This window comes from Triturus cristatus, chromosome 4_2, assembly GCF_964204655.1.
Source record: "Triturus cristatus chromosome 4_2, aTriCri1.1, whole genome shotgun sequence".
Lineage (NCBI taxonomy): Eukaryota > Metazoa > Chordata > Amphibia > Caudata > Salamandridae > Triturus > Triturus cristatus.
In genome coordinates, this window is record NC_140586.1 from 899,690,397 (window position 1) to 899,716,935 (window position 26,539).

At 46.5% G+C, this 26,539-nt stretch overlaps 1 protein-coding gene across 3 annotated transcripts in view; it reads right to left on the bottom strand.

Moving 5' to 3' along the window:
• The window catches only part of KDM4A (lysine demethylase 4A), a 612,801-nt gene that overhangs the window by 431,737 nt on the left and 154,525 nt on the right, over positions 1 to 26,539 (bottom strand). For 2 of the 3 annotated variants that reach the window (XM_085602947.1, XM_085602948.1), the window contains exons 6-7: positions 2,030 to 2,079; positions 1,528 to 1,631 (exon numbers count right to left, since the gene is read on the bottom strand). In XM_085602947.1, coding sequence (XP_085459073.1) covers positions 1,528 to 1,631; positions 2,030 to 2,079 — 154 coding nt within the window. Of the gene's footprint in view, positions 1 to 1,527; positions 1,632 to 2,027; positions 2,080 to 26,539 lie in introns of all 3 variants that reach the window. The other variant, XM_085602949.1, reaches the window with a different exon arrangement.

The following is a 26,539-nucleotide window of genomic DNA, read 5'->3' on the forward strand; positions in this document are numbered from 1 at the left end:
TCGCCGAATTTACTTCTACTCGCATTACCCACTCTCCATTCAAAATCCAAAAAAACACTGCCTTTCCACACTGCTCCTCAACTCTGTTACAGCCCCAAGTGTATGCTCACTTTTTCACTTAACCTAGAACACATTCCACAGAGTTTACAGAATTATGCAAAATCCTAATGATACTTCCTTTTATTTTCAAGCGTGATCCCATCTCGTTATATTAACAGGGCCCTGAACGAATGCTGCGTTTGTTGTCACCTATATTTGCCAGCAATACACTCTACAGCTCTCCGAAGCCCTACGGGCGTATTCCATGCTCATATAAAACTGCTGATAAATGATTGCTGTTCTGTTCAATCTTTTCCCTCACTATTTGGGTCAATTTAGGATCTTTTTTGTTTTTTGCTTTTAAAATATTCTCTTCTCCTTGTCTGGTTTCATGTTTATATTGCCATCACCATTATTCTCTGCCCTACTTGAAATATTTTGTCTTCCTAGCTTGCACGGTGACTATTTATTAACCCCTTCCCCGCTCATGACGGAGCCGCTCCGTCATGAGCCACGGTTGCCGTGTGCTCATGACGGAGCGGTTCCGTCATGCCACGACCGTTGGCGGCCGCTCCGCCTACGCGGCGCTGTTTCCCCGCCTGTGCGGGGGGACAACGCAACTGGGCGGAGTCATGACGGAACCGCTCCGTCATGAGCACAGCTCAACCGTGGCTCATGACGAGCACAGCGCCACCGCGCTGCCCCCCCGTGCTGCGGCGGAATTCCCGCCGCAGCGAAGGGGTTAAGAGAGGAGAAATAAAATGGTTTGAGCTGGAAAACTCCTAACAAATATTTTCTGTAGCACTCGACTTACAAGGTAGAGAACTCTTGAACAGCATGTTTTTTAAGCACCAAAATACAAGAAGTGCAGCCAATGGCGGGAATCATCCAGTACAACGCAGGCATTACAACACAATGCCTTTAAAATGCAGTCAATTAAACGCAGGATCCATTACAAATGCATGCCATAACAACGCATGCTATTACAACTCATACACCTCACCGACCAGCACCTTCCCAGAGGTAAGCACCCGGCGGTGTTAGAATAGTCATTTTCTTAGTAATGGAATATGCGTTGTTACGGCTTGCGTTGTAATGGATGATGCGTGGAATTGACCGCCTTTTAAAAGTATGCTTTGTAAAGTTTTTCGTTGTAATGTCATACATTCGCCCATGGCATTAGGCCTCTCAAAGGTGGAGCACAGAGCACACATAGTGAACAGGAGAGTTCAAGCTTGTAGAACCCCAAGCAGAGTCAATCAATGAAAAAAACAACACTAAACAAACCAAACATGGAATCAGCGAAAGGGTCGACCATGCTGACCCCAACGAGTTCCTTACCTGCAGTCAAGGAACCTGTAACTAACCTAGAACTCTAGTAACATGTCACAGTGCATCAGCAGAAGCTACGAAGGATTTTCATAAGCAACCAACTTAATGTCAAGGCACCATGAACAGTGGAGTCTTCCAGCGTTCCTCCTTACTCACCTTATTAAATGGGATCCCATATTTCTTCAGAATGAAGGGAGAGATGAGGGTCATTTTGTGGCGGAGGAAAGCCTCACAGTTCTGAGCGCTTCCAGGAAAAAAACCTGCAATGCAAGAAAGAGATGGACTGAAAAGTTGAGCACTTTACCTTTACGGGCAAAGAGACTCAAAGCCTGTGCCCTCCTGTAGGCAAGTAACAAGAAGTTCAGAGGGCAGAAATGCCCCAAAGAAGCTCGAATTACGAGCACCAATCATATCAGCAAATACGCGATTTTATTATTTCACTGTCTAGAGATAAGAATGGCTGTACAGAACTCTGGTAGAAACAGTCTGCTTTGTAAGAAATGTCAGGGAGTGCATGCCCATCAACAAACTATTTAAAATGAAGCAGTAAACAATCTATGTGTTCTACCAGAGTGGCATGGGAATCCACCGGCTTGTGTAGCAAAGCTCTTTTCAGAAACAGTCATCAGACAGACAGATCAGACCAAAAACGGTTTACCTTTGGCAAGTCGCTCCAATCTCTTTCCATGCTCGGGGGGGACGCAGTACCTGCAATAAACACACAGTCAGCTTAAGTCAGCAGATTGCAGAAAGCAGTACTGGGATACCCAGAAAAACAAAGGTAAACAGCTGGAAAACTCCTAACATATATTTTCTGTAGCCCTCGACTTACAAGGTAGATAACTGTACCTTGGAGGTTTAAATAATATTAGGTGATGTCTCGGAGCTCTATCTTTGAATTCACAGACATTATGTTATCTCCACCCATGGTTAAGATCTTGGAAAAAACATCTAAATTGAACAATATCCAATCCTTTAATTAATCCGGATAGAAAACATACTGATCTAAAGGAAGCAGTTTCCGGTTTTTTATGTGTTATAAATAACTATTGAAATGCTTTTATACACTGAAAAGCTCAAAGGCTGCAACAATTCAATTTTAAATCACAAAAAAAATAATAATAATCATGCGGGCTGTGAGCCAATAGGTGTCAGTTTCATTGAGAGAGTTTTTAAAGTGGGCATTTTTAGCTTCCAAGGCGCTACACTGTCCTAGGGCAGTGTCATGGAGGACAGTTCCGTATGATGATGGGAATGAAGTATGGTCCCACATTACTGCACTGATTTCTGTGCTTCTAATTTAAAGGGAAGACATGTTTATGAATTCTGAGAAAGTGAACCAAAATGTTAAACAGAGACCACAAACAAGTAAGTAGCCTTGCATTCTATCATGGGATTCTCTTCAATATTCATAAACGTTTGGATACCAAGTTTATCGAATACCCAACCATAAACACAGAGAAAAAATCACAAGTGACAAATCTGTTAAGCAAAAATCAAAACTCTGCAGAGGCGTCAGAGGTCCTTGCTGGACGAAGGATCTACTTAATAATACCAGGCAAAGATATAAACAACGCGCCCCACTGCAGATCTCACTGATGGGCCAGTTTACATATAATTGGCTTATAAGAGTTTCATTGACAAGCTGAAATGCAGGAGACTGTTCATGGTGCTATAAATTGCTCTGGAGAGGCCAAACCATTATGGACTTTTGCTGCAATAAAAACACAAGGATTCAAACCACGTGCAGGGAAGCCAGCGTTCGACTGGGGCTGGAGAGGGAATTCTGGAGGCAGTAAAACAAGGTTGGATGGGAGAAAATCTGAAATGTCTCTGCAAAGTTCTTAATGAGACATTAATATCATGAAATACTAAACAGAATAAAGAATGTGTAAAGCTTGGATCTCAGTCGCCACCCTAACCGATGTAATGGCTAACAAGAGAATGCTCTTCAGGAGAAAGGTTGAAAGACGGACTTGTACAAAACAAAGATTTAACAGGCAAAATTTAGAACAAGCCTTTGCAATGCAATAGGTCTCGCATTTGCGAGAGTTTAAGCTTTAGGCATAGTAAATGACAATGCCTTTTATTTTTCTGGTTTGCTAATTAACACTAATAAAAGGCATGATCATTTACAATGCCAATAGCTCAAACTCTTGTAAATGCGAAACCTATTCAAACAAGCAGCCGCCATTGTCCCGGCTGCTCGGAACGTGAAAGCGCGCATGCGCCCTGAATGTTGCGGAAAAGCATGGCTTGCCTGCAGTAGGAGAAACTCATTTAAAAAAATAGTGCTTACAGACTAAAACCAGCATTAAAAATGAAATAGGTCTCGCCTTTCATTAAGTTAAAGCCATTTGCTTTGCTATACAATACCATTAGCAAAGCAAATGGCTTTTAACTTAATCAAAGGCGAGACCTATTGCATTTTCAATGCTTGTTTTTTCAAGGTGTGTCCAATGCCTTGTCTCTAGCTCCACAAAACATGCCGTGTCTTTTTATTGAAGACATTTCAGGGATCAGGATAGCCCTTTATATGTTGTCAACGAAAGATGCCATAGGTATCTGTTTCTCCGAGATTTTGAAGGGAAGACACGACACAAGTAACTGGGCGTGTTGATTCCATTACCAACTCCACCCTAAAATACATGTAGGCAGTCACACTCACAATAGATTAGAAATTGCGGATTTTTCTATAAGGTTGCCATTTTCTTTAATGGCCTGTATCTTTAAAGGTCAGTAAAAATATTGCGAAAAGTAGTGATAGCCGGTATCTTTTCCCTTTTGAAACATACACCTCAAACAGGAAACCCGTGAAGAAATCGCTGTGAGAAAGTGGCTCTGTATATACTGTTCCCTAATAGGTACAGGGTGTACAGAGTCCACGGTCCCCCAGAGGCTGATAGAGGTCAAAGTTAGGTATGACCTTACTCTCAAAAGTGGTAGCTTGGTCGAGCAGTAAGGCAGTACCAGAGGACAGTGTAAAGCATTTATTGTACACACTCAGTCAGCAAATGCTTTCACACACTCAATAACTGAACTCTAGGCCAATGGTTTATATATATATATAAAATATATGCTTGTTTTATTTTTAGAACCACAAAGGGGATAAAAATATACTTTCTCAGAATGAGAGGTTGAATATAAATACTTTTGTCTTAAGCAATAAATTTATGTAAACAGTCACAGTTGGTTGCAATAAACAATCCTATTTCCAAAACATAACAATGCATTGAGCTCAATGGTAAATTCAGGTTATTTGTAATAAATTACTTTTCAGATTACTTTTGGAATTCCAGGTCTGGCTCCTGGATCCAGCCTTGGGTCAGTATTCAGAATCAAGTGATGTAAGTCGACTTAATAACTGTAATGATTTTTAAATAATATTTAGCTATTTCAAAAGTTAGCACTTAAAAAATATTTCAAAGAAAACATTCAATGGATCTCTATGGCAAGAAATTCACATTGCAGGTAGAGTACTTTATCGTTACTTTAGTAATCCAGGACTGGGTACCTAGACCCAGGACTGGGGTCCTTATCAAAAACAGGTAAGTAATTTCGTTTGCAGAAATGGTACGATTTTAAAAAAATATTTCAAATTTACAAAAATAGACACTTAGAAGAAATTTCACAGAAAAGCAGACAATGGTTTCCTATGGGAGAAAAATGAGTTAGAGGTAAGTATAGTTGTGGACACTTTTCAGAGTCAGGGCTGGGCACCAAGATCCAGCACTGGGAGCTCACCTAGGAGCAGGTGAGTAAATTCGTTTTTGTCACTTGGCTGATTTTTGGTGAATATTTGCAGTTTTGAAAAGTTCACACTTAGAAGAATTTCCAAGAAAAAGCCAGTCAATGTTACCCTATGAGGAAAATGAAGTTAGCGGTTTAAGGGTAAGTACTCGACTGGCAGAGTTGAAATTCCGGGCATAGACTCAGAGGTCCCCCAGTGTCAGGTAGGTACAGTTGGTTCACCCTCAGCGGTTTCAGGACGGCCGGGTGCAGAGAGAGTTAGGCCCAATGTTATCCTATGAGGGATAGGGGGGCCTTGGTTGGTGGCTGCTGTCTGGCAAGCCACGCGGCTGTGGGAGCTGGGCTCCTGGTCACTTACTCAGGGCAAGTGGGGAAGTAGGTTAGTGTAGAGAGTGCACTGCCAGGGCCACTCGGGCGGCTGGGTGCAGGGTGCTTTTGAGCCGTCGGGCGCTCAATGGAAATCAATGGGAATGTTCCGGTTTGGAAAAAGGCTGCAAGCTCGGGGACGAGGATGCTTCAGGTGCCACCACCACTTCGAGAGGTAAGTTGGGTAGTTGTAGGTTAGGTGGGTACCCCGGGATTGGGCACGGGGGCCGCAGGGCGCCGGGTGCAGGGGTGCCTTTTGATGTCGGAAATCTTACCCTCTTGTTGATCGCGGTTGGGGTGGCACTCTGTTCTGAGGCTGCAGGCTTCTTCCGGAATGTCGAGGGGGGTCCTTGGGTGCCGGACTCGGGGTCACAGTCGCCGTGGGGTCGTCCTCAGGGTCTTTGTCCACTCCGGCACTGGCCAGGCTTGGCTGGTGCAGAGTGTGTTGGGTCCGCGGTTCCGGGCTGCTGCCAGGGGTTAAAAATAGGTTTCTTGAGTAGAGCCTCTACTCATGGGAGTCCCAGGGGCTTAGAGCCAAAAGGTAGCCAGGTCCTCCGGGGTTGGTGAGGTTGCTGGCCACGAGAGATGCCGCGCTGGTGCAGGTTCGAGAGTCGTCAGGCCGGTAGGGCTGGGGCCAAAGCAGTTGGTGTCTTCTTCTCTTTTTAGCAGCTGCAGGGCAGGTCCTGGTTCTTCTTGCTCTTCTTGTAGTTTTCTATCTGGAATCTGAGGAAGGAAGGTTCAGGGTGCCCCTAAATACTAGATTTAGGGGCGTTACAGGTAGGTGAAGGCCAGGGACCAATGGGTCCTTGTCCTGGGGTGGGTACACCCCCTATCCTGCCTCTCTCCAATGGGAGGGGGGCAGTGGCCTAATCCTGATAGGGTAGGGCCCCCCCATCTTCAAGATGGCGAGAGCCCGGAGATGTGCTTCACCTCGCCTCCCCCACCTGAGGGGTGGGGTGGGCAGGCTGGCACATCCCCTGTCCTTGTATGGGGTTTCCGGCCAAGCTTCCCGCCAGAGGGGGGTGTTGCAGTGGCCTGGGGAAACTCCAAATGGCGGCATGCCTTTGAAGCTTCCCTTTGCTCGTCCTGGGGGAGGAGATTTCTCACCTCACCCAGGATGTGCATTGTTGCAGGCCCGGGAGAGCAGGAGCTCTCCCACCCAGGGGTCCAGCAACGTGTCTGCTGTGTGGCAGCCTGGGCAGCCTCAGAGCAGACGTGGATTGTAAGTTAGCTGTAAGGGGGCATCTCTAAGATGCCCTCTGGGGTGCTTAGTACATTAAATCCCATACTGGCATCAGTGTGGGTTCAATGTGCTGAGAAGTTTGATACCAAACTTCCCAGGCTTCAGTGTTGCCATTATGGTGCTGTGGAGCTCGTGTTTGACGAGCTCTCAGCACCATGTACTCTTAAATGACAGCACTGCACTTACAGCGCCCAGGAATGGACCCGGGTACTGTAGGGGCACAGGGCTCCTGCTCCTGTGCCCACACCATAGGCGTAATGCACCCAGCTAGAGGGGTGGCTGACATATGCCTTGGCAGTGTAGGTGATGGGCATGGTACACAGTGATGTGTGCCATGTCAACTCTTTGTTTTGTCCTGCACCCAGACACTCAGCCTGCAAGGGTAGTGTGTGTGTGTAAGGGTACAGGGCCTCTGAGGGTGGCACAATGAGTGCTGCAGCCCTTAGAGGCCTTCCCTGGCCACAAGGCCCTGGGTACCTAGGGTACCATTTACTAGGGGCTGACATGTGGCTAGGGTTTGCCAATTTGGAGTTTGTGTGGTTTAAGGAAGGAACATAGGCCCTGGGCACCTGATTGGCAGGAACCCAGGGTACACTCAATCAAAGTACATTCAGCAATTTAGCAAAAAGTGGGGGCATACCATGCAAGAAAGATGGCACTTTCTCACAATCGCCAAAAAAGTATTTGTGATCTGTCTGGATAATTTCTAAATGATTAGAGCAAGTACAGGTATAATTGCAATGTTACAAAAGATTAATGAATATTGTATTTGGTTCTATTTTATTTTCCAGCTCTTGGCCCTTCCAGCGTACAAACGTAATCGAACGGGAACTATTTTTCTCACAAGCAAAAGCGGCAGCTCATTGCTTCATAGGGAAGACCTGGGATACTGTGTGTCGTAATTAGGATTGGTGAGATTTCGGCAGCTAATTGGTTGGCTTCTTCACATGCATAGAAAACCCCAGGTCATGAACATGGTGTGTTGTCGCCCCGAACTCAGTGATAGACGTTTTAGTGCTCAGAAAAATGGAAGATCGGGTCAGCTCTGTTGAGTCGAGCAGGTGCCCTGCAGGAACAAACACTTCTCCGAAGCAGTAGCCCTCTAAACTTAAGTCACCAAACCTCATTCACCGCATCATTTCACCGCAAGACACACTGACCCGTTCTACATTCATTCATCCATCCATCCATCCATCCAGGACCCCACCCATGGATTCCATAAGTCCAATACATCATGCTTTTTTAATTTTCGCGCTTTTATGGTGCTGCTTTTGTTTATTCTGATATCGACGTGGAACTGTTACATATATGATAATCGGATTGCGATGAGATGTGTTTAGTCTCGAGGGAGCTGAGACTCCCACCTGACAGCTATTGGCCTAAACAAACCATTGTTTTGCCTGAATTGTGCATTTCTTAAGAGGGATAAACGTGATCCTTTTTCATCCCAAAACGCCTTTGCCTGAAAACAAACCCACCTTTTCTTTCCTTGTTCCGGTTCGGATGCCTTTAGTGTCCTCCCCTTGTCCTCCCTCTCCCGTGCCAGAAAAGGCAATTGATAAAACAAAACAGATTAGGAGATCAGTGCCGGGTATTTTTGCATATTAATGCCAGCGGAGGGCCTCTAATGGGTTTGTAATTGCAGAGATTGTTTGGGACGGTGGGGTGAAAACTGCAGCCTCTCTACACCAAACAACCTCCCGGCGAGGTTTTCACATCGGAACTTGGAGTAAAAGTGAAAATAGTCATTACGAGGCCAGCGCCATTTAAATGTAAAAACTCTGGTCTTTCTTTAAGGACTGCCATTTTAACAAGCGATCGCCATTGCGGGAAGGCAGGCGCTGTTAATTTTTGCATCGCGCTTTCACTTTAAGTGACAGCGCGATGCAAAAATAAACACGCGGCGCCCTGTCTCCTTTTGGGACGGCCCATCCGGACTGGATCTCACGGCTTCTTTATATAACACGCCTCCTTGAGATAAGAAACTGCTTCACGACAGGCGTGAAGCAGGCGATCCAGTCCAGATGGGCCGGACCAAAAGGCGAAAGGGAGGCAACGCAAACAGCTCATTTCCAATGGCAGGCCACCGTTTAGCATAAATGGTGACGACAGCCAATGGAAATGAGGGGCGGGGCTTAAAGCCCCTTTCTGTAATCCCCCTCTCACAAAATTTCTCGCCAGCGAGCAGCGCATGCAATGCAACGCAGGCGAGACCTAAAAAGACGTGCCGTGTAACAACCGAAGTAAATGTGCCAGTCTTCATGGGAGGATACAAATAAAGACAAGGCGGTACAAAGGAGGGACTAACAAGCCTATTAAGGAATCAGAAGCCACCATTTACGAAGGACAATGACACAAGCCAATGACAAATACGGGCGGAGAGTGGGCGGGGCTTCTATTCCATACTCCAATACAGCATGCTGCCAAGCAGCCAAATGCGCTGCCAGGCTGGACCAAAAAAAAGTGGTTTGAGTACACTGATCATTAGTGGCATTGACTTCCCAAGGGACCTGATGTAGAATTACTTCATTTAATGTCATTTGAGCCTGTTGTACGGTCCCTACTATTCCATTAACACTGTGCGTTTGGGCAACATAAACATCAAAACTATGATGGACAGCATACAATCAGGATATGATGACCTTAGTCCTGGCTAGCTCACACTACTACACCTGGGCCTCTAACCTGACAAGGTACCAGATGGTATATCCAACCTCAGAACAAGACAACGCTGACTCTCCAAGAAAATCGTGATAGCAAAGAGACACAAGAAATACTCCAATTAGTATTTCAAACATTTATTGAAGCAACTGGATTCTTGTGTGAAATATGCGTGCTGCAATGATTACCAGAATGGAGCAAAACAATGTCACCAGCGTTACAAGAATGGTGAAAAGAAAGAATAGTTCAACCATTAAGCAGTTATGTTGATTATATGAATACATATAATTGCACTCCTACCTAGTGCTTCCTATCCCAGTAAGCGTAGGGTGTGCGATTAGAGTGGTCTCACTCCCCATTTACTTGCGGGCATGTCATCTGGCAGCCAGCCTTGGTGTGGAACAAGCCACCGCCCTTCTCAGGATGGCAACGGGATTATGCTAGGCTAGAGTTCGGGCATGAGGTGACTTCGACAATCCCATTGAAATGTTCCTCTCCCTAAACAAGGGCTTTTATAATAATCTTTACCAATTCTCTCTATGCCAGAGTTCTGGTCCAGCTTTCATTGTTGATTCTACCCACCCAGGATTGTCGCCGGACAAACAACAACAGTTGAACTTAGTCCTTGTAAAGAACAGAATTACCAAGGCCTGATAATGTGACTACAAAGAAGTGTAAAGGTAAGCAAACCATTTTCTGAGAACATTATCCCACACAGGCACGGAAGAAAATGTGTGTTAAAAGTCATTATTTAAAAAGATGTCAACTTTAAACGTGAACATGTAAAATGGAGGTGATTGTGCCTGGGGTCTATTTAACTTAATGACAAGCCTTGCACATGTTTAAATTTATGTCACTTTGTGCTTCAATTGTCCATACAGGCGATGTACAGAAGCCAGGCAGATACGTTCAGCCACAGATTTTCATTACCCCTCCAAGATATAACAGAAATTGAAAAACCTCAGATACTGCACAACAACTATACATGCAAACGAAAATAAAGCTCAGACAGCACATTGAGCAACATCAGTTTGTGACAGCTGTTCGACAGAATGTTTTTGGGTCAGTCTATGAAACAATTTGAAGATGCTTTGTAAACAAAAAATAAAAAAAAATATAAGCAAAGGAATGTCTTGTTTATTTTTTGTACAATGGGCAAAAGATGATATGCATCGTTAAATTATGGGAAGCACACCGAGTCTCCTTGCAGGGTGGAATGCAGAAAGGAAGTGGTGTAATGCCTATATTCAGAGGTTTTTTCTTTAGCTTATTTCTTTGTCATATTGAGATACAAAACTCCCATCTGACCTCGTGTCACACCTTTTTCTGTCCAAAACGTTTCCTGTACAGGAAACACTAAAAGCATAAACAGGATCAAAAGTCTGCTATTTCAATAAAATGAATGTTTCTTCTGTGCACAACGTCAAGCCTCCAACATGTGTTCTGCTGCACAGTAAAGAGTGTAGGAGGAACCTGTTCTGAGAAGCGGGTCTCTTGTTTAACTGTGACTAATTTACATGATAGGCTTGGGTCCAAAAGAGGACCCTCAAAGCCAGAGTGAACACATGATCAAATCCGTTGGTAAGAGAACCATACAGGTAGGACAATTATGATCAGACTTTCCTTATGAACTATGGCTAAAACGATGGCTAGCCTGAACACAAACATTACAATTTTCAAGACCGTTTAAAAGTATCTTATAATATGAAAATCTCTATACTTTCACTTAGAACAGGGGGAAATATGTATTGACATCAGACCACACATTAGCTCCATTCTATCGGTTCTAACTAGGAGGAATAGGTTTAATTTCCATGGCACACAAGCCTTATTCAAATATTTCAACATCAAACTCTCTTTGAATCCTACATCCAAGGTAAGAAAGGGCATAGATAACAAAGTACACAGAAAAACTGCAGTATAAACAAAGTCCAGCTACGCCTCTTGCTACACAGGCGGAGCCCTGCTGCAAACTACACAAAGAGTACCTTCGTACCACATGTCTTGGAGACAAAAGAGTAGACATTTCCTAGAACAGCCCCTGTTCTGTAGACTATGGAAAGAATGGAAAACTCCCATGAAGTCAAAGGACAGCACTCTCTGGAAAAGGTGCAATTGTCTCCAAAGATGTACACATCACAATATCAAAACAGAACCAACCTTGCAAGGGAGAGAGTCTAAGATTTAAGAACCCACAAAGAGGTGCTCACTGGTAAAACAACATTCCTCATACCCTCTACCCGGACAACCTAAAGTGGAAAGGTGCAGACTCATCATTGAAAATCATCTCGTAGAAAGATACCTGAAGGGCCAGGAACACAATGCACATCTGAGCTCCATTTTAAAAGGAATGTAAGAAATGAGGATTCCTCAGGACATTTAAACCTGGACATTGGTGCCCAGTAGTCTGCTGGACCTTCCAGCAATGAATGAATGATCTTTACTACAATCAATCAATCAATCAATGCACTTATAAAGCGCACTACTCACCCGGAGGGTCTCAAGGCGCTTGAGGAGGGGAGGGTCCGCTACTGCTCGAACAGCCAGGTCTTGAGCTGCTTCCTGAAGGCGAGGTGGTCTTGGGTCAGGCGGAGGTGGGTTGGGAGGGAGTTCCAGGTCTTGGCGGCCAGGTAGGAGAAGGACCTTCCTCCTGTGGTGGCTCTTCGGATGAGGGGGACGGCGGCGAGGGCGTGGCTGGTTGATCGGAGCTGGCGTGTGGGAGTGTAGAAGTTGAGGCGGCTGTTGAGGTATCTCGGGCCTTGGTTGTGTAGGGCTTTGTGTGCGTGGGTGAGGAGATGGAAGGTGATTCTCTTGTTGACCGGGAGCCAGTGCAGGTCTCTCAGGTGCCCGGAGATGTGGCTGTGTCGGGGGATGTTGAGGATGAGTCTCGCAGAGGGGTTCTGGATCCGCTGGAGTCTCTTCTGGAGTTTGGCAGTGGTTCCGGCGTAGAGGGAGCTGCCGTAGTCTAGTCGGCTGGTGACGAGGGCCTGGGTGACCGTCTTCCTGGTCTCGGTGGGGATCCACCGGAAGATCTTACGAAGCATGTGCCGGATGTTGAAGCACGACGAGGAGACGGCGTTGACTTGTCTGGTCATGGAGAGGGAGGAGTCCAGGATGAATCCCAGGTTGCGTGCGTGGTCTGTTGGTTTGGGTGCGCTGCCCAGGGCGGGGGGCCACCAGGAGTCGTCCCAGGCGGCGGGTGAAGAGCCCAGGATGAGGACTTCCGTCTTGTCTGAGTTCAGTTTCAGGCGGCTGTTCATCATCCATTCGGCTATATCTGTCATCCCTTTGTGTAGGTTGGCTCTGGCGGTGGCGGGGTCGTTGGTGAGGGAGAGGATCATCTGGGTGTCGTCGGCGTAAGAGATGATGTTGAGGTTGTGTTGGCGTGCGATGGCCGCAAAGGGGCGCATGTAGACATTGAAGAGGGTGGGGCTGAGCGAGGAGCCTTGAGGAACGCCGCAGATGACTTCGGTGGCTTCTGATCTGAACGGGGGAGGCGGACTCTCTGTGTCCTTCCGGCGAGGAAGGAGATGATCCATTCTAGTGCCTTCTCTTGGATTCCGACGTTGCTGAGGCGCTGCACTAGGGTGCGGTGGCAGACAGTGTCGAATGCCGCGGAGAGGTCCAGGAGGATGAGGGCCGCAGTTTCTCCGTTGTCGAGCAGGGCTCGGATGTCATCGGTGGCTGCAATGAGGGCGGTCTCGGTGCTGTGGTTGGCCCGGAAGCCAGACTGCGAGAGGTCGAGGGATCCGTTCGTCTCGAGGAAGGCGGCCAGCTGCTTGTTGACGGTCTTCTCGATGACTTTGGCCGGAAATGGGAGGAGCGAGATGGGGCGGTAGTTTTTGAGTTCGGTGGGGTCCGCTGATGGTTTCTTCAGTAGAGCGCTGAGTTCGGCGTGCTTCCAGCTCTCCGGGAAGGTGGCGGTGTCGAAGGAGGTGTTGATGATGTCCCGCAGGTGGGGTGCGATGACAGTGTTGGCCTTGTTGAAGACGTGGTGTGGGCAGGGGTCGGTTGGAGACCCGGAGTGGATGGAGTTCATCGTGCGTCGGGTTTCTTCGGTGTTGATCGGGGTCCAGGCGCAGAGGGTGGTAGTGGGGGGTGCCGGTGCTGTCGTGGGGTGCGTTGGCTGTGTGATGAAGCTGTTCTGTATGTCTGCGATCTTGTTGTGGAAGTAGGAGGCGAGGGAGTTGTAAAGGTCTTGTGATGGGGTGATGTCGTTTCCGGCGTTGGGGTTGGAGAGCTCTTTGACGATGTTGAAGAGTTCCTTGCTGTTGTGTGCGTTGTTGTCCAGTCGTTCCTTGAATGCGGTTTTCTTGGTGGTGTGGATCAGTTGGTGGTGTTTTCGAGTGGCGAGCTTGAGGGTGGTCATGTTGTCTGGTGTTGGGTCTCTGCGCCAGGCTCTCTCGAGGGCTCGGCAGTTCTTCTTGGAGCTCTTGAGTTCGTCGGTGAACCATGGTGCTTTCTTACTGCCGGGTCCGCTAGGCGGGGTCCTCAGAGGGGCGAGGTCGTCTGCGCAGTTGCTGATCCATTTCGTGAGGTTGTTTGCGGCCTGGCTGGGGTTCGCTGAGCTGGCGGGGGGGTCCTGGCTCAGGGATGCAGCGAGCTGGTCGGCTGTGATCTTGTTCCAGCTTCTGCGTGCAACCTGTTGCTGGTGGTGGTGGACCGTGTTCTTTCTGAAGCTGAAGTGGACGCAGCTGTGGTCCGTCCAGTGGAGTCCGGTGGTGTGGCTGAAGGCGATGTCCTTGCTGGATGAGAAGACGGGGTTGAGTGTGTGTCCGGCGTAGTGGGTGGGGGTGGTCACCAGCTGCTTGAGACCGAGGTTGGCGAGGTTGTCCAGCAGGGTGGTGGTGTTGCGGTCGTTGTTGTTCTCCAGGTGGAAGTTGAGGTCCCCGAGGAGGATGTAGTCAGCGGAGGGGAGGGCGTGCGGGCTGATGAAGTCGGCGATGTCTTCGCTGAATTGTGTGCGTGGTCCCGGGGGTCTGTAGATGAGGGTGCCTCTGAGGGTGGTCCTGGGGTCGGTGTGGATCTGGAAGTGCAGGTGTTCGGCGGTTGTGAGGGTGTCGTCGGTGTTGGTCGTGATGCGGATGGTGTTCCTGTGGATGATGGCGCTGCCTCCTCCGGTCTGATTACCGCGGTCCCTCCGGGTGATCTTGTATCCGTCCGGGATGGCGATGGCGATAAAGATAAATAAAAGTCGCATCAAGAAAACATATGAGCAGCATGGATAAACAAATAACCTGCAAAAAACTCAATGTTAATATTCTGACTCTTCATAGGCTAAAGTGGTTATGTGGCAAAAGAATCCGGAGTGCAATCATACCATCAAAAGAATAAGATTCATCAGTGAAAAACTCAATGCTCACGTTCTGAATCTTCATGGGCTAAAATGGTTATGTGGCAAATTAACCAAAAGTGCAATTGTGCCGTCAAATACATAAAATTCATTAAAAAAACACCATCACAGATAAAAAAAATAATTATCTCATCTAAATAGGACCAAATATAGAGCATGCAATAGTGTCATTGCATCCCACGAGACATCAGAGTCGCGACTCTGGTCGCAATCTTGAAACCCGGGAAGCCCCCCACTGAGTGCACCTCCTATAGGCCCATCTCCCTCCTGAATGCGGAAGCCAAGATATTGGCAAAATTGTTAGCGGCCCGTATACAACCTCATTTGCAGACACTTATCCATCCGGATCAGTCAGGCTTTATGCCAGCGCGAAACACTGCAATGAATATTAGACGGCTGCATGGCATACTGGCCAGTGGGCCCCACATCCAGGAGGATGCTGTCATACTCTCGCTGGACGCGATTATGGCTTTCGACCGAGTGGAGTGGCCCTTTCTGTTTGCGGTGCTTCGGCGTTTTGGTTTTGGGCCAAAATTCTGTGCCTGGGTAAGGCTACTCTATACAGCGCCTCTGGCGCAAGTGGCGGTGAATGGCCGACTATCGAGAGACTTTGCACTGGGACGAGGCACTAGACAAGGTTGCCCTCTCTCCCCTCTACTGTTCGCCCTGGTTTTGGAACCATTGGCGGCATGGATAAGGCAGGCTCCAGACATATCAGGACTCAAATGGACAGAGAGCTGGGATGATCGTATCTCCCTCTATGCGGACGATATTTTGGTCTATTTGACACACCCGAAACGTTCCATAGCGGCATTACTGGATATTTGTGACTCATATGGTAGATTCTCTGGCTATTCGATCAATTGGACGAAGTCTGTGCTATACGTCCTTCAGGGACCTCCGCCACAACTCCCCAAAGGAGTGATAATCCCGATGGCGGTGGATGGTTTCAAATATCTGGGTATATACATCACGCCAGATCCAGAACTATTCCTAGAACACAATTTGCTGCCGCCCCTTAAACGACTAAAAAGTGATGTCAAACATTGGCACTCCCTGCCGCTGACGCTGCTGGGGAGAGCGGCGCTATTCAAAATGATGGCCCTCCCTCGTTTCCTTTATGCGCTACAGAATGCGCCCGCCCCAGTCCCGGACTCTTATTTTAAATTGATCAACGCAGAGGTGGGCTCGCTGCTGTGGGAGGGTAAACCGCATAGAATAGCTCTCTGCAAACTTATGCGGAGTTGGTATGATGGGGGAATTGCGTTGCCCAACATACGTCTCTATTATTGGGCGTCCCAACTTATAACAGTCAACCAATGGCTACACGCGGAGCAAGATGAACCCGCTTTCCGCATGGACAGGGCGCTGTTGGGACTACACGGAGTACTCCACGCCTTATATGCCACCTCAGGGGCGAAGAAGCTACAAGGCCCCACAGCGCACACGGTACAGGTGTGGCGTACAGCACAGCGCAGGTTGGGATGGGAAGGGGTGATTACGCAGCAGACGCCGCTTTGGCTCTCCCCGAAGATAGGTATGGGACACCTACGTAAAGAATTTGCGGGGTGGGACCTGATAGGCATCTCCAAGGTTGGTGACCTCTGGAAAAAAGGGGGGTGTGGTGCCGTTTGCGAAGCTCCAATTGGAGTATCAGTTGAACCAGACTGAGCACTTTAAATTTTTACAAATACGGCATGCCCTACAGCTAGCTATACCCAAGGGGACCGTCCTACCCGAGTCCTCCCCGCTAGAGGATAGGCTGCTCGCAGACCACCTCACCAAGAAAGCCATTACACTGACCTACCGTAAACTAGTGAATCATCAAAAAGACCCCACGGAGATCCTTAAAAAGAAATGGGAGGCGGCAGTGGGGCCCATGGACGAACTCGAATGGTTTGAAGCGCTGGCGTCTCCCCGGGAGGTGGCTATCCCCTCCAAAGTAAAGCTGGTGCAGCTTAAAATACTGCACCGGATATACTACACAAGAGACATGCTCCATAAAATGGGGAGGGCACCTACCCCGATCTGTCTGCGGGGATGTGGACAACTAGGCACATTCTTCCACACGTTATGGGAATGCCCTGACATTACCTTGTACTGGGGGGAGGTCATGGCCACGATCTCACGGGTTACCGGTCGAGATGTCTCGCCGGAACCCCGGATGTGTTTACTGAATGTCTGGGACGACACTGACCTAAACACAGCTGACCAAACCTGGGTGGCTCTCGGACTAGCGTTAGCAAAGAGGACACTTGCGCAATACTGGGGGGCGCAGTCCGCCCCCTCCCATGTGAGATGGTGCCGTGACCTAGATGGTGCCATGATGGCGGAGAGGGTGGTGTGTGTCAACAGAGGTTGCCCCCGTAGATGGCAGAGAATATGGGGAAAATGGAACACATACAGAGGCAACTTATGCGAACCCCCTGTACCGAACTCGGAGTCCGAGCTAAGCGACTAAACTCAGGGCAGTATTGTCAAGTGGGACTTGACCGGAGAGAGGGTCAGGGAGGAGGAGGGAGGTGGCGGGTGGCGGAAAACTGGGCTTGGATGTACCGGTATGACAATAGCCATCAATGTCAGAAATTGGATGATATGACAGCACATTGTACCGCACAGATCTACCATGTAATGACGAAAGGTGTACTTTTGTTCGTTGTTTCAATAAAAATTGTTTTTTAAAAAAAAAAATAGTGTCATTGCATATATAATCAGTCGCAATAAAATCAGCATTGGCAAAAATGATAATGTCAGTCTAGACAAAAAGTGCAATCATACAGTCTAATAAATAAAATTCACTAAAATGATAGGTAGACAAAATAGATATGGTATTTCTAATTCAGAAAACAAGGAGGAAACTGCTCAGTTATTAACTTCTTTACAAATTTTCATGAATTTTAGAAAGCGAGGCGTCAACCGACCAGATTCACCCATCAGACAAGTTTCAACCGCTATCCAACAAGTTCTAACAGATAAACACCTGAACATTGTTTTCAGTATTTGAGATAAAAAAGGCAAGGGTAGACACAGAGGATTTTGCTCTGCATAAACGGTCTGATCCTTCCCAAGTCGACCGTACCAAAATGCTCTTAGGGGGATCAGCCCAAATAGGTTTCTGTTTAATGCTTTTTCCCACTCCAGTGACCAAGGTTGCTTGAGATAATGTGGGACCCTCGGCTGTTCATACAGGCTAGGGAACAACTTAACGTGTGTTTTCTTTTTTACTGAAATCTTTGGTATCTTGCTTAATTGATAGGAGTTTAGCCTGTTTAATTACTAATTTTGAAAATAGTTTATCTGGAAACTCCTTCGGCCGAAGGTCCCTAGCTTCTAGTTCATTTATGGCCTTTTCCAAATAAAATAACCAAATGGAACCTTTATTTATCATTGTCCAAAGATAAAACTTCAGAGTATCCTGGTCAGCCCTTTTGAATTTTCTAACAATACGAAATAAATTTGGCTGAATAAGCAATTTGCATCTGGCCAAATTAAACTCTAATCTTAATTGTGCTTCGGAGGATAGAGAAGGTAGTCTGAATGACTGGCAGTAACTCTTACATGTATTGTCTGAAGCCAGTCACCTAACTTATCTTTACAATCATACCACAAGGAATTGTTGATGTTAGTGAACCCTATCACTTTACAAAATTGAGTTGTGTATGAAGATAAATATGTTCTATATAGGAAAACAGAATAGTGTGGTTAAAAAGGTTATTGCATTCCTAATTGATGTTTTGGGCGCTATTGGGCACCCCCTCTGCTCAAAAAATACCTTTAGATATTTATAGTGAGGCGCATTCTCAATGGATTCATTGCCAAACACCCAGTAGCCTTTCATGGGTTTTTTTCCTACCAAAAACAATGATCTTTGTTTTAGACATGTTAATTTTAATATCACTGCTCATGCAATATCTTTAAAGTATATCGAATAGCCTTTGGAGGCCCACTCCGGTTAGGTCTAAAAGAATCGTCTCATCGGCATACTGTGAGATATTAACCTTCAAATCTGCTAGCTTAGGCGGGCAAGCTCTTTCTGGGAGAGGGACTTTGGTCCACCAGGTAGAAGTTAAAAAGTAACAGGCCAATAAGCAACCGCACTTCAGTCCCTTGTTTGTAAAATGTTTCCTGAAGTGACCCATTTGAACGCAAGTCTCATCTTTAACCACGTATTTGAATAACGATCAATGACTGCCTTCAATAAGGATTGAGGAATGCTCCATTCATTAAGTTTTACCCAGAGCTTGCCCCTATTGACAATGTCAAAGGCTGTGTTAAAAATCAATAAAAGCTGCATAAAGCAAGCTCTCTTTACTTGTCAGGGTATTCTCTACAAGCGTTGACAGCGGAAGTAGGTTATCCTCAATGGTACAGCCTATAACAAATTCGGTTTGAAATAAATATATTCATTTTTGCTCAGTAGCCCACTTGTTCAAATCTTTTAAAAGTAGCTTTGTGTGTACTTTGCCTTTGACATTAAATAATGCAATGAGACGAATGTTCTCAGGTGATCTATTTGATCCTTTTTTTATGAATAGGGACCTGAAATGAGCCACTCCAGCAATCTGGGATAGTATCATTAGTAAAGTAAGCATTGTAGAGTGGCGTTAAAATGATCAACCAGTCGTCCATCATAGATTTAAAGAACAAGGCCGGAATGCCATAGGGGCTCAGGGCCCGAGTGCTACGAGAAGATTCAATAGCGGTTTGTATAGCTAATAGAGTAAAAACATCCACCTTCACTTCTCCACTAACACTCAAATCAAGAGGGCTCTTATCCGCTGAGGCTCTGCTGTAGTCGTAGAATAACTTTGAAATACAGTCTAACCAAACGGCTGGGGTTATATTTGTGGCATGTGGTTTTTTTCTTCTATGAAGATGTGAATTAACAATTACCCAACATTTTCTGGCATCTATGTGTGTGACAGCATCATGCACCCACATCAACTGCTTTTCGTGGTTACTTTTCTTTATATCCCAAGTTTTTTCCGATATACCGCAGAGAAGTTTAACTTTCATTCAAAGGGCTCTATTATCATAGCTACCCTTCTAGTGCCTCCTGGAGCGGTTTAATAACATCTTTAACTCTCTTAATTCTAAATCATCCTCCAAATGCCCATGTCGAATTGTTAGATGACGTTTATTTACCGCCATTGATCGATGTAGAGCTTTTGAGGCTGAAAGCATTGCTTCCATAGTGCAGTGAGGCCATTTGGCAATAAACAGTTCCAGCCATGACGTTGAGACCTACCTCACTGAACAATTTCAAGAACCAAAATTTGCACCAACAATGTTAACACCCACCGGGAAATGCCATTTTGACAAAAGCTCACTTATACCTAGTAAGAAAACCTTTTTGAGGTAATTTGTCACAATTTGGTTTATTACCACGTGCAACTGTGTTGGTGCAGTAACGCATCAGCCTGAATTGGAGGTTATGTTGCACCCAATTTCCAGGCTCTGTTGAGGCACACCTTCTATTGGTGTTTTGCGAGGGAAACTAGAAACAGAAATTAATAAAAAGAAGACACCTTACAAATATGGTCAATGTTGAAGCATTGAGGCACAGTCAATGACATCGCCTCCATTGTGGATATGGTACTGGCCGCTTAAGTAGTGAGGATTGCAAACATCAGTGACTGTCCACTGGAAAGGTACCAGAGAAGGAGAGTGAGGTGGCCTCATGCTCCCACCCCTTTACTGTGTTAGCCTCATTTTGGGCTAACGATCAAACACTGGCTACAAATATTTTCGCTGGAACCAGGAAACAGCAAGGAAATGTCATGAGAGTAAAGGACTAAAAACAAACCTTACCTCCAAGAAGAAAAGGGGTTTACAACAAAATCAGGGACCAAAAAGTAACACTCCAAGCGACTATATTTTAAACAAAAAAAAATTAACCCGACTGCAGCAGAAAACTGAACTGATCTAACTTACACTGCTGGGACAGTGGAGACCTCTGGAGCCATTACGTGACAATAGCAAAATACTAATATGAGAGCAGTGCCTACCTCTATTTTTGCAGCTACATTTCTTTTCCCAAAAGTGAAGTACAACTGAATTTTCACAGCCAGGAGCTTATGATTACTGTTAGTTTTAATACTAAAAGCCGAATATATGTCGTTACTACGCATTCCGTTGCAACGCATGCTTTACCACGCATGCGTTACAACGGAATGTTTTTTCTTCACATTGCCCTTACCTCGATTTTGCCTTTACCCTGCTTTTTCTTTATTGGGGGGGGGGGGGAGACCCCCCCCCCCCCAAGCCCCCTTTCTTCTTTTTTTTCCTTTTTCTTAGGTCTTCGCCGACACTAAAGAAGGACTGACGTTTTTTATTCCGACCAGGAAGACGTTTTTCCGTGATGACGTTGCTTGCGTGGTAAAGACGTCGTTGAAGCAATACGCGGTGTCAAGACGTTTACGAGGTAAGTGTACCGTTGTAAACGTAACGCGTAGAAAATGCTTCGTGGTAAGGCTGTTTCCCCTAAAAGCCTGCTTCTAGAGGCAAGTTTCCCCTGTAAAAACAACTTTAAAACAAACTAATGGGCAGAGATAGTCTAATGTTTATGAAAATGAGGATCCTCGGATTGAGAAAATAACAATGCTTGTGTGCGACTCATAACCAAGGCCAGGTGAAGTAAAACCTTTGCTGAAAGAATTATGAAGAAGTTAACAAGGGATGTACTTCAGCCGCCTCTCCCTCCAAGTGAAGACGGAAGTAACTGCATCATCGTGTAATATATTGCTACAAAATGGACTGCAGCACAAACAAACATTTAATAAGCAGCAGACTGTCAGCTGAATGTTATTTACTTTCTTTAAACGACCAAAGTTTGAGGAAAAACAGGACTACGATTCAAAAGATGGCTCGACAAGATTCCTTCACAAACCTCAGAGAAAAAGGAAACTCAATATGGACAGTGCAGGTGGATAGGCTGCAGAAACCAGACAATGCTCAGTTTAAGCAAGCAATACTCTCCTGTATCCAATGTACATGAGCAGCATTCTCCTCACTTGAAGTTTTAAAGATCCAACTCAGAAAACAACCCCTTCCGTGTACTTCCACAGAGTGAGGTGGGTGCAATGGTGAGGACCTCTGTGAAGATTTTCCAGGAGGAAAACTAAGCATACAAGTAACTTTTCTTTCCCCTCCAGGGGATCTTGGTTGATAGCCATAAGAACTGAACAGAGAAGCAAGCCCGTCCTCTATGAAAGCAGAAGAAAGAAACAGGGAAGCTGTGCTCTATGTAAAGCAGGAGGAGTTTGATTCATTTATTTAGGTGCATGGTGCACACAACAAAATTACTTTTTTGTAGATGCCCATCTAGTTTAAATCATACCAACTGCCGTGTTCCTTACTGATGAGCCCACCGGATCTTTCCTGAAACTTAACAGAGTTGAATTATACCGAATATCGTGTAACAGAGTTCCAGATCTGTGGGCCAAGCACAGCAAACCTGCAGTGCATTTCGAAAAGGGACCTTGTTTTTGGAAATTTCAAAAGCATCTAGTCACCACATCTGAGAGCTTGTGCCGGTCAAAACCATTGCAGTTTCTCCTTGAGGCATTTAAAGACCAAAGAAAATAATGTCAAGTGCAGGTTGCCTTCCAGTTGGCAGCTTTGTTTACTATTACAAAAGGAATGTTCCTCAGCAAGGCAGAGAACGGAATATTCTATTTGCTTTTGGGACCCACAGTAAACTATCCCTCTTCAAATGGAGTATTTTTCTGTGGCTAAGACCATTCCAATGGGCACATAGTTCACAAAAATGTGTTTCATTTACCTAAGGAATTTCATTCTGTCCAGGTAAAATTAAACACTCAACATCCAGAATGGAAAAAGAACGTTCTCCTGGAAAGGAAGGTTTCAGATAAAAGTAATGGCCCGACTCATGTGGGAAAGAAGACACTAGCTTACAGAAAAAACTAGGGTGTGTTTGGTGACCAATCTGTTTTTGCAGGACACAGTATTTGATGTCTGACAGCATAAGGTTTGGATATTACGAACACTGCCTTCGGAGGAGACTTCTACTAGAAAGGCGAACTTTCCAGTAACATACTGTAAAGAGGCACGGTGGACATGCTCAAAGGAAGCACCAATGAGCTTAAGGTTTTTAACTCCCGAGATGCAGATTGCCTTCTAATTGTCCAATAACTGAGCAGAGTGTCACCTAACCTCTTTTGTGGTCACCACAGCAGGTGCAGGAGGTTGATAAACTCCTACTCACTTGGCCACTCCGGATGTAGGACAATCATCCTGCTCTTGCACTAAGCCAACTTGATAATCGTTAGAATTGGGGATTGGCAGAAACGCATGCAAAACTTCTCTGATCAATCAGTGTCAGGCTGACAATATCTGGAGGCAAAGACTGGGCAATTTGTATTGTGCAGAGAGGACTGTTTGAGGACACCCCCCACCCACCCCCCACAATATTCCGTTGTTTAGTGCCCATTCATAGAGGACCTGCTGAGATAGCCTGCTTGCCATTCTGCTCATCTGAGAGGTGAACTGTGGCGACTTGCAGATTCCTTACTATAAGCTATTTCCAGATTGTTTACGCTCATGAGCCCACCCTCATCCCTTCCGCTTGTTCATAAAACTTGTTGTTGTACTGTCCATGTGAACCAGAAGAGAGTCTGATTTGAATTATGGAAGAAAGGACCGGACAGCCAGGTTTACAGCGCCATTTTCCAGGATATATACAAGATACTTTGACTCTTTCTGGGACTTCGTTCCCTGGACTTGAAGAGAATATCATGTGTGCTCTGCATCCTTTTAGGGAGGCATTCACAACGATAGTCTGCGTTGGAATATCCTGAGCAAATTCTCTTATTTATCAATCTAATTGGCACCACTGGCCTTCTATATACTGCTGTACAGGTCTCATGAGAAGACCATTGTGAGGAACCAGGAAACTGCCTTAGCAGACTTTGTGCTTCAGACTGGTGTATTAACGGGACCACTACCCAGAGGGAAAAGCTCTTCCTTACAAGATGTAGAATATTGTTCCCAGATGGTGTATGGAATCAACTGGCGTGGATGTGAACTAGGCCTGACTGGCTTGCAATTGTTGAAGAACACAGACTGTCAGCTGATAATGATGCAATGACAGCTGCAGAGTGAACATTTTGAGGAGACAGACATCGATATATGGATAACGAAAAGTTTCTTACCTGTCGGTGTAGTTTTGCAGCTTGAAGATCTTTCTGGATTCACTATGCTGTGCATTATTCCGCGATCTTGTGGTTGGGTCCGGATTCGTAGTCTTTTCTTTGTTTTTTTTTTTTTTTTGTAGCCCAGGTGGGCGTCGACGTCCACCATTTGGTGCACCTCCCGTGACGTCGTCGTGCTTCCTGCGGAAGTCCCACCTTTGGGGCGCCATCTTCGGGTTCTTTTTTCCCTGTTTTTTTTTTTTTTTTTTTTTTAACCCTAGGCGATTGATTAATCCTTTTGTCCATATTTCTGTACGTTTCCACTTCTTTGATCCTATCCATTTCACCCCCTCTTCCTCCAGCCTCATCTTCCTGGCGGAGGTGGGTGGGTTCGCTAGTGAATCCAGAAAGATCTTCAAGCTGCAAAACTACACCGACAGGTAAGAAACTTTTCGTTTTGCAGCGTGAATCTTTCTGGATTCACTATGCTGTGCATAGACTTTGTAGCGGTTTTCCTATTTTTGTGGTGGCTGGGTGGAAGATGATCGCTGGTCGTTGAAAATGTGCTGTAGCACCTTCTGTCCGACCTGTGCTTCCTTATTCATTTGAATGTCCACGCAGTAGTGCTTTGTGAACGTGTGCACAGATGCCCAAGTTGCTGCGAGACAAATGTCTTGGATGGGCGTGTTTGCCAGGAAGGCAACTGTGGCCCCCTTCTTCCTTGTGGAGTGAGCTTTGGGCCCCTCCGTTAGCTCCTGTCCAGCCTGTTTGTGACAGAATTGAATAGTGAGGGCAATCCACCTAGCGATTGTGCCCTTGGTCACTGGTCTACCCATGAAGCTAGTAGCAAAGGACACAAACAGCTGCTTCGACTTCCTGAGTTCCTTGGTTCTTTCAATGTAGTGCATCACCGCTCTTCTGGCATCGAGGGTGTGCAGGGCCTTTTCTGCGTTTGTAGTCGGGTTTTGGAAGAAACTCGGTATCTGGATACTCTGATTCATGTGGAACGCCGACACTACCTTGGGCATGAAGTGTGGGTCCGTCCTCAGGACTACCCTGTCTTTGTGAATTTGAATGTAGGGCTCCTGTAGCGTTAGTGCTTGAAGCTCGCTCACCCTGCGTAGTGAGGTTATGGCCACTAGAAAGGCAGTTTTCATCGTCAACATTTGTAGAGTGGCCTTGTGAATGGGTTCAAACGGCGCCTTCATGAGCTCCGTCAGAACCACGTTTAAATTCCATGCCGGCGGCGGCAACCTTTTCGGGGGTGCCATTCTTTTGGCTCCCTCCATGAATCTCTTCACCACCTGCGAGGTGAAGAAACTTCCACCCTTCTCACCTCTGGTGTAGGCAACGATCGCTGCTAGGTGTACCCTTAGGGAGCTCGAGCAGAGGTTACTCTTTAGAAGGTGTGTGAGGTACCTCAGCACAGTTGAGTCTCTTGTCATTCTGTTTTGCAGGCCCTTTTTCCTGCACCACACCGTGAATCTCTTCCACTTTGCGCTGTAGCACTTTCTTGTAGTAGGTTTCCTTGCCTCCCGTAGCACTCGCATAGTGCTCTGAGGTAACCTTAGGTGTGCGAACTCTAGGTCTTCAGGAGCCATGCTGCTAGGTTGAGGGTCTCTGGCTCTGGGTGCAGGACCTCCCCGTTTTGCATTGAGAGCAGGTCTTTTCTCCTCTCGAACCTGTACGGATTGCCTTGCGCCATTTCTTGAATCTGTGAGAACCATGTCTGCCTCGCCCACTGTGGAGCCACCAGGATCAGAGTCATGTTGCTGGTTCTGCACTTGTCGAGCACTCTGTGCAACAGGGGGTATCGGTGGAAAGGCGTAGGCAAATGTCCTCCACCAGCTTATCCATAGGGCATTTCCCTTGGATTGCTGATCTGGTTGCCTGGACGCGAAGCTTTGGCATTTTGCATTGTGGCGTGTTGCAAATAGGTCTATTGTGGGAGTCCCCCATCTCTGGAAGATTTTCTCCGTTTCCTGGCCATTGAGCTCCCACTCGTGCGATGCTGAGGTCTGTCTGCTCAGCCAGTCTGCCTCCACATTGTCCTTCCCTGGTAGGTGAATTGCCAGTAGATCTATCTTGAGAGGTATGGCCCATCTCCAAATCTCCTGAGCTAGGGATGAGAGGGGAAACGACTGTGTCCCCCCTTGTTTGTTGATGTAGAACATCGCCGTGGTGTTGTCTGTCTGTATCAACACCCTCTGGCCGAACAGGTGTCTCTGGAATGCCTTCAGGGCTAACAGTATCGTTTTCAACTCGAGGTAGTTGATGTGGCGGACCGCGTCTGCTGGAGCCCATAGACCCCTCACTCTGAGGTTGTCCATGTGCGCTCCCCATCCCTTCTGCGACGCGTCCGTGGTAATGGTCATTGTTGGGCTTGGTGGTGTCAGGCTTCTCCCCGTTGTTATGTTGTCTCTGTTCCACCAAGTTATCTCCTCCTGCACTGCGTGCGTAACAACCACTAGATCCTCCCAACTTCCGTTTGCTTGTGACCATTGCTGTTGCAGCCATTCCTGGAATGGTCTCATGTGCAGGCGTACATTCGGCACCAGCTGGATACAGGACGCCATCATCCCCATCATCTTGCTCACCGCCCTCACTGTCAGAGCTCGCCCCTTCTGGTAGAGCTGCGTCTCC